General features: G+C 55.4%; 1 protein-coding gene across 14 annotated transcripts in view; it reads left to right on the plus strand.

Moving 5' to 3' along the window:
* RGS3 (regulator of G protein signaling 3) overlaps positions 1-4,558 on the plus strand; it is a 239,211-nt gene extending 234,653 nt beyond the window's left edge. For 13 of the 14 annotated variants that reach the window (XM_075120455.1, XM_075120453.1, XM_075120454.1 and 10 more), the window contains 3 exons: positions 957-1,018; positions 2,336-2,502; positions 3,277-4,558. In XM_075120455.1, coding sequence (XP_074976556.1) covers positions 957-1,018; positions 2,336-2,502; positions 3,277-3,462 — 415 coding nt within the window. In that variant the 3' untranslated portion in view covers positions 3,463-4,558. Of the gene's footprint in view, positions 1-956; positions 1,019-2,335; positions 2,503-3,276 lie in introns of those variants that run through there. The other variant, XR_012665250.1, reaches the window with a different exon arrangement.
* Positions 4,559-7,340: the final 2,782 nt, after the last annotated feature.

The following is a 7,340-nucleotide window of genomic DNA, read 5'->3' on the forward strand; positions in this document are numbered from 1 at the left end:
ACCGCGGGTCCTCAGGACACCCAGTGCCCAGCCAGGAGGGCAGGAACAGCCCCACTGCCCCGAGTCCCAGGCCATATCCTGACCTAGAGCGCTAGATTTTCAACTTTTGTTCTCTGAGTGAATGCACTAGGGCCAGATGGGTGCCAGCTGCTGTCCCCCGCCCATGACAGCAGGGGGCAGGATGCCTTGGCTAGCCAAAAGGTATAGATGTTAAGGCCCCAATGCACTATTCTGACCATCCAATCTGACCTCCTGCCTCACACAGGCCAAAGAACCTCCCACAGTGCGTCCAGCTCCAAGCCCCGTGACCTGTGGCTGAGCTCCACGCAGCCTTCCAAAAAACAGCTCAACTGAAAGCTCCTGCCCAGCTGCCCCACATGGATTATTGCCCACCCGTCAGAGTACAGGGCAGGGTCTGTGAGCCGGGAGGGGCAGGTGCCCCTTTCACAGCACCCCCAGGGTGGCCCCTCAGAGAACAACTCCTCCTGCCCCACTCACTCATGGCAGGGCTCCCCAGGAGAGGCTGTGTGTGCCCAAAGCCCTGGCTCTGGAGGGCTGGCCCCTGGTATCCTGGGCTCAGTGCAGAGTGACTGGGAGCTGGTCCAGCGGTCGCTAACACCTGGAACTGAGCTCCCTCGCTCACCCCAGCCTGGGCTCAGGCGCGCGGGAGGACCCAGCTAGTCACTGGAGCACTTCTTGTGTCTGATCCTCTCCTGCCCCACCCTGGGCTGGCAGAGCACCTTGCCAGCAGCCCAGTGTCTGAGCCTGAGGCTGGGCTGAGACAGGGTGGAGAGAGGCTGCTTCGCTCTCCCCTGCTCAAAGCCGTGCTGAGTCTCTGCCTGCTGGGGGGCGGTGATCTGGGTGTGGGTGCAGCTGCTGCTGTTCAGCCAATGTGGGCAGCCCAGGAGCCAAGAGCACAAATTTGCCTTTCCAAAGAACGGCCCCTTCCATTGCAGGCCGACCCCGGAGGAAGCTCTCAAGTGGGGGGAATCTCTGGAGAAACTGCTGCTGCACAGATGTAAGTGTTTACTGCCCCCCCCCCCGCCCCAGGGTTCAGGGGATCACTCCTGAGCTCTCCGCTGGACAAACAGGATTGTCTCGCTCTGGCCTCATGCTTCACGAATGCGATTCCCTCTGGGGGCTCCCAGGCCAAGTGTTTAGTGTGGGGTTGAGACACTCCCCTTCCTGCTGGTCCCTGTGGGGCTGGGGAGCAGGCCTTGTCCTGGAGGGCACCGTGTTCTCGAGGGACAGCGCTCCAATTACATCCGAATGAGCTGAGTAGTTACTTGATTCTTCCTCTTTGGAGAAATGGCAGTGCTAGAAATTCCACCTCCTCCCTTCACGGGCTGGTCGGGCTGCGTCCCAGTGCAGAAGCTAGGCTAGAGGGAGATGGGTGTTACTGGATGGGTTGGGAGTGACAGGGTCTGTGGGTCCCGTGATCTGTGCCCAGCTCTGTCCCCCTCCACTCTGTGTCTCAGGTTCCCCTCTGGAATGGGAGACAGGGATCTCTCCCCACCTCCCGTTGGAGCTGGGAGGGGAGGTCAGTAAAGTGTGTAGAGCACTTTGAGAAGTTTGGATGGAAGGTGCTCTAGGAATGCAAACTTCCGCCGTTTCCTGCCCTAAAATGGTGACACAGCCACAGAACAGTCCCTGCGTTCCACCCCAGAGCTGGCTGTGTTTCCACATACACACACCACCCCTCCCCCACGCAGTGCTTGGGTGGGCCCTCTCAGGTGAAGGCACCGTCTGATGGAAGGAGGCCCCTCTCTCTCTGGGCTCAGAGGAGATGCTTGTTGCGATGCCAGTCCAGTCCAGACCCCTGGCTGTGGGCACAGTGAACGTTACCGCGCGTGCCCCGGTTCCCTGTTGACAGGGAGCAGATCAGGCCAGCGCCCAGACCAGTCTGTGGTTCTCCGCACTGGGATGAGGTGCTTGCCTCAGTGCAGAGGGCAGCCTGATAGGGCTAGTGAAGGCACCGCTGCAGTGACACTCGGTGTGCTTCTCGCATCAGGCCAGCCGCAGCCGCAGCCTTCCCATCCCTGGCAGGACTTTGAGGGGCAGGAGACGTTACAACTGACTCCCGGCCCTTCCCCCAATTCCCAGGCTGCGGTAGCCGTTCCAGCTCAGAGTGTAGACATCAGGTGGAGGGACTGGAACAGAGGATGTCTCCCCAGGCATCTCTTTCCCCCAGGGCAGAGGGAAGAGTTTGCCAGGAGGGGATGCCAGGGCGATTCCAGAGGGCCTGTATTTTAAGCAAGTCCCTGCTTTCTGAGGGTGTCTGGCGGAGGCTGGCTGCTGGGGCCTGGTAGTAGAGCCATGTCTCTGCTCCCCACAGATGGGCTGGCTGCCTTCCGGGCCTTCCTGCGGACGGAGTTCAGCGAGGAGAACCTGGAATTCTGGCTTGCGTGCGAGGAGTACAAGAAGATCAAATCCCAATCCAAGATGGTGTCCAAGGCCAAGAAGATCTTTGCCGAGTACATTGCTATCCAGTCATGCAAAGAGGTAACGGGGAGCGTTTGCTGCACGGCCCGCTGCACCCAGAGAGGGACAGTTCCCAGCTGTGTATTCTGCACAGCACAGACATTGCTCGGAGCCCCGGTGCATCCCACTGCAGTGCTGGGGCCCCATGATGCCAGCTGTCAGAAGGGCAGAGAGCACAGAGGACCATGCAGTCGGGGACTGCAGACGGCGCTACTGTGTGCTGGGGGACGGAAAGGCGCCAGTTGGTGCCTGCTCTGGAGATACTAGCCAGTGCCCGTTGGCAGGTGCGAGGCCCTGGGGGCAGGAAATGGGCATTCATTCAGTCTGAGGCTGGAGGCTGGCTTCAGGGTGGGCTCAAATTCCAGGGAACCTCAGTTTGCCAGTCGACACGCACACCGGCCAAAGGGTAGCGTCCAGAAACATCCATGACTTGATGTCAGTGCTGCTGAGTCAGCTATGGGAGGACTTGGGGAGCACTGCAACTAACCCCTCCTGTTAGCAGCACCTTGTCGCCCTGTGAAGTGGCTGGGAGGTGCCCTAGTGACACCCATTAACTGATCCCTCCATGGCTCCCATTTGGGAGAGATCCGGTGCCCTGGTCTGTGCCTGGGTCTGCCCTGCCGAAGCCCTTCCCATGTGGGTGATGGTGCCCTTTGGAACGGAGATTGACTGATGCATAGGCCAGGCTGGAAAGGCTGCGGCACCTGCCGTCGCGCCCCGTTGGGAGCCCGGTGTCTGCTGTGCCTGGCTGTATGGGGACGTAGCTGACGGTGACTGTCCCTTGTTCCTCTGCAGGTGAACCTGGACTCCTACACGCGGGAGCACACCAAAGAGAACCTGCAGACCATTACCCGGAGCTGCTTTGACCTCGCTCAGAAACGGATCTATGGGCTCATGGAGAAGGACTCTTACCCCCGCTTCCTCCGCTCAGAGTTGTATTTAGACATAATTAACCAGAAGAAATCCAGCCCCACACTGTAGATCCCAAGGACACTGTCTGGGGCAGACTGGGAGCTGTATGTTTACATGAAATCGACTGGGGAGGTCTTCCCTGAGCTGGATGAGGGGAGCATGCCTTTCTGCTGGGATTCACGCCCATGGAAGCCATATCTCTGTAGCGAACAGACACATAGACAGGCAAAGGCAGAGAGCTAGAGGCCAAGGGGGCTGGAGAGCCGAGCAGTCTGGTACTGTTCCAGTGTACCGTTCCTCAGGATCTCGCCATCTCATCGGTACGACGCCCTTTGCCAAGGCTTGGGTGTGAGTTTCAGCCGGGAGGGAAGCTCCCACGAGACTACTGTGAAGCACTGGCCTGAGATTTGTCTTTTGTTTTGGGGGCCATAAGTCAATGGGCAGTGAGTCAGTGGGCAGGGAGGCTTTGGGGAGAGGGGAAACCAGCAAGAACCGGCTTCTTGCCTCTGCTGAACTGGACCAAACCCCTTTCCATGGCCTTGTCGTGCTGCCCGGGCCCTGCAGAACTCGCACCTGCCAAACTGGCTAACAAAAGGCCCTGATCGTGGGATAGAATGGCACTTCTTTTGTCTGTCTGGTGATGCGCCCCTCAAGCAGCGAGAGCCAGTTCCTCCCCCACGCCCACCACACACCTCTCCGTTTATTTATTGACCTCCTGTAGCTGGATGCGTTGCTGTGTAATAGGAACTCCTTGAATCCTTTCCTTTGTTAATTTACAAGTGCAATATTTCTGCGTGTCTTGGAGTCCCGCAGTGGAATGGACGGCCATCTCTTCCAAGAGTGTGTACAACATTTTCTAACTCGGTGGGTTTTATTTGACAAACTCTGTGCTCCAAGCAGCAGGCCGCTGGGAGAGCCTGGGTGTATATATAGTTCTGTGACAATGGAGGGTTTGATTGTGTAGATAAACAGCTGTGTGAATCAGACACTCTCACTGCTCTGGATAATGATGTCGTGGTCTGGGAAGCGTGGCTTAGTGCTGGATTTGACAGAGTTGGAGAGAATGTCTTGCGTCTAAGTGCCCGGTTTACAATGCAAAGCATCTCTGCAGCTAACAAAAACATGTTGACGTCATGGTTATAGTGTAAATAAAAGGAGAATATTATTTCTTGTACCTGCCTTTTCTTCATGGGTTGTTTCTTTAAACAGCTGGCCAGTGTAATATTAACTGGGACCACAAACCCACGGGAGCCTGCTCTCTTTTCCCAAACAGTGGCTCCAAAGGCACCAGGGCTGAGTTTCCTCAAGCATGAAGTTCCTCCAGGAAGGACCCACTAGTGTTTCCACCTTGTTCCATAAGACTCAGCATCTTTTCCATAGGTGTGAAAAATTAATCCACACTGCAGGCTGTGCAATCCACCTCTCCGTGGGCGTGGCCTAAACAGACCAATTGAACACTGCTTGGGTGGGGCCTAAAGGGACTAACCTGGGTCCAGATTTAGCTCTTGTAAAAATACAAGCTTTTCCTTCCAAACCCCCAGGAGCAGTAGGGCCGTTTCCATGAATTTTTTTTAAAACCAAACTACTCCCCTGCAGTGTTTGTAACCCAAACATTGCAGCATGGGGCCAGGACCTGAGACCTGGAAGGTGGAAACGACCAGACACACAAGGGGATTAGAGTGTTTTCATTATCCAGTGAAACACCAAATGGGAACAGGCAGTACCAGCAGTGACAGGTAAATGCGGCTGGTTTGAAGCCTCACTGTGCTGTTCGGAAGGATTATTCCTAGCACTGCAAAGAGCGTTTGTGTTTGAAAGTTCGGTTTTTAACCACAGTTTTCCTTTGATCTGGGCTGGTCCATTTTATTCCTTGCATCTGATGGTCTTATTAAAACCCGAGATCTCTACAAATCACTCCATCGCTTGGAGCCTTTAATTTGATTTAATTCAACACATCTCTGTCTAAAAGCTCTGCCAGAAAGCCTAGACTCAAGGCAGGAATTGCTTAGTGGAATTCACTGGCCTGTGCTGTGCGGGAGGCCAGAGTGGATGATCTAATGATCCCCTCTGACCTTAACACCTATAAATCTATTACAAATGTTCCAGCTTTACAGACGGGCTCTGTTACAATTCCTTTCCTGTCTGGGTCTCTTACACTGACCATGCTGTTAAACATGTCTGATTTCGCTCAGTGACACCCAATTTCCAGTCATGTTCAGCTTTACATGGTGCATGTATTCTGGGCAGTACCAATTCACTTCACAGGGCCCCTGCTCCTTTCCTGATCAATCCTGTGTATGCCAGGGGTGCCTGAGGGCCAGCCAAAATGGGCCCTATTGTGATAGGTGCTGCACAAACACAGATAGCAGATGGGCTCTGCCCCAAAGAGCTGACAAGCTAAACAGCCCAGCCCACCACAGAGCGGTTATGGAAGGGGTAGAGCATACCAGCAGAGTGACCATGGCATGGTGGCAAAAGGCATGGCAGTGCCATGCGTTGTGGGGTGGAGGGGTTGTTAGGAGGGATGAGCAGAAGGTAAAGGGGTGAGAGGGACAGGATGGGGAGGAGAGGGTTTGGTGGGGAGTGATGGGGAGGGAAGGGTAGGGGTGGGTTGACGCAAACAACCCATCAGCGCAGGGCTGAGAAAGTACAGTCATGACTATGGCTTCTGGGCCCTGCTCTGGAGTCTCTGGCTGGCTCCACTCTGTGTGGCTGGGGGGAGGGGAGGCACTGCCTGAGTCCTCGGAGGGAGGTCCTGGGGGGTGGCCCCCCAACTGGGCCCCATTTGGCTTCCCCCAGTGCAACAGTTTTTCAGCTGGGGGTTGACTTGCTGGCAATGACCATTAAGACACTGCTGCCCTGGGACAATAAAGTGATCCAGCTACTCTATGAACTCCTCCCCATCGCCTGGGGGAGGGACCAGGCCTGACTGGCCAGTGCCCACTGTGCGCTGCCAACTGCAGCCGAGTGGCGCTTCGCAGGCTGACCTCCATGACTCCCGACCAGTGACCAAGCCAGGCATGGGTCCGGCGCCCTGCCTGCTGGACCCGCCTGCTCCAGGGCATTGATCAGTGGGAACCAGCGAAGGGAAGAGGCTATTTCCTCCCAGTGCAGTGCCAGGCAATGATGTCACCTGCCCCTCGCCCAGCCTACAACCCCAGCCCTGCCCAGGCCTCTCCGGCTGTCACAGCTGGGCTTTGCCGAGCAGGTCCCAGATTTTCCAGGTGCTCTGACCTACGGCAGCCCTCCAGCACCAGCCACGCGCAGCAGGAGGGTCTCTGGGTGCTGTGCGGCTGGTGCAGCGAGGGGAGCCAAGAGCACCAGCCCCAGACCAATCAAATCCAATTTTTTCAATCTTCCCTCACAGGTCAGGTTGTTCAGCCCTTTAATCATTTTGTTGCTCTTCTCTGGACTTTCTCCATTTTCTCCACCTCTTTATTATGTCCAGTCCTAAGCCCTTAGGACGCTTAGGACTGGACATAATACTCCAGTTGAGACCTAATCAGCGTGGAGTAGGGCAGAAGAATGACTTTTCGTGTCTTGCTTACAACACTCCTGCTAATACATCCCAGAATGATGTTTGCTTTTTTTTTGCAACCGCGTTACACTGTTGGCTCATATTTAGCTTGTGATCCACTATGACCCCAGGTCCCTTTTAAGGCAGTTATTTCCCATTTTGTACGTGTGCAACTGATTGTCCCTTCCTAAGTGGAGTACTTTGCATTTGTCCTTATTGAATTTAATCCTATTGATTTCAGACCATTTCTTCAGTTTGTCCAGTTCATTTTGAACTATAATCCTCTCCTCCAAAGCACTTACAACCCCTCCCAACCTGGTATCATCTGCAAACTTTATAAGTGTCCTCGCTATGCCAGGGGTCAGCAGTCTTCCACAGTGGGTAATCCACTGGTGGGCGGCAAGGCATTTTGTTTACGTTGACTGTTCAC

Source organism: Caretta caretta, chromosome 16, assembly GCF_965140235.1.
Source record: "Caretta caretta isolate rCarCar2 chromosome 16, rCarCar1.hap1, whole genome shotgun sequence".
Classification (NCBI taxonomy): domain Eukaryota; kingdom Metazoa; phylum Chordata; order Testudines; family Cheloniidae; genus Caretta; species Caretta caretta.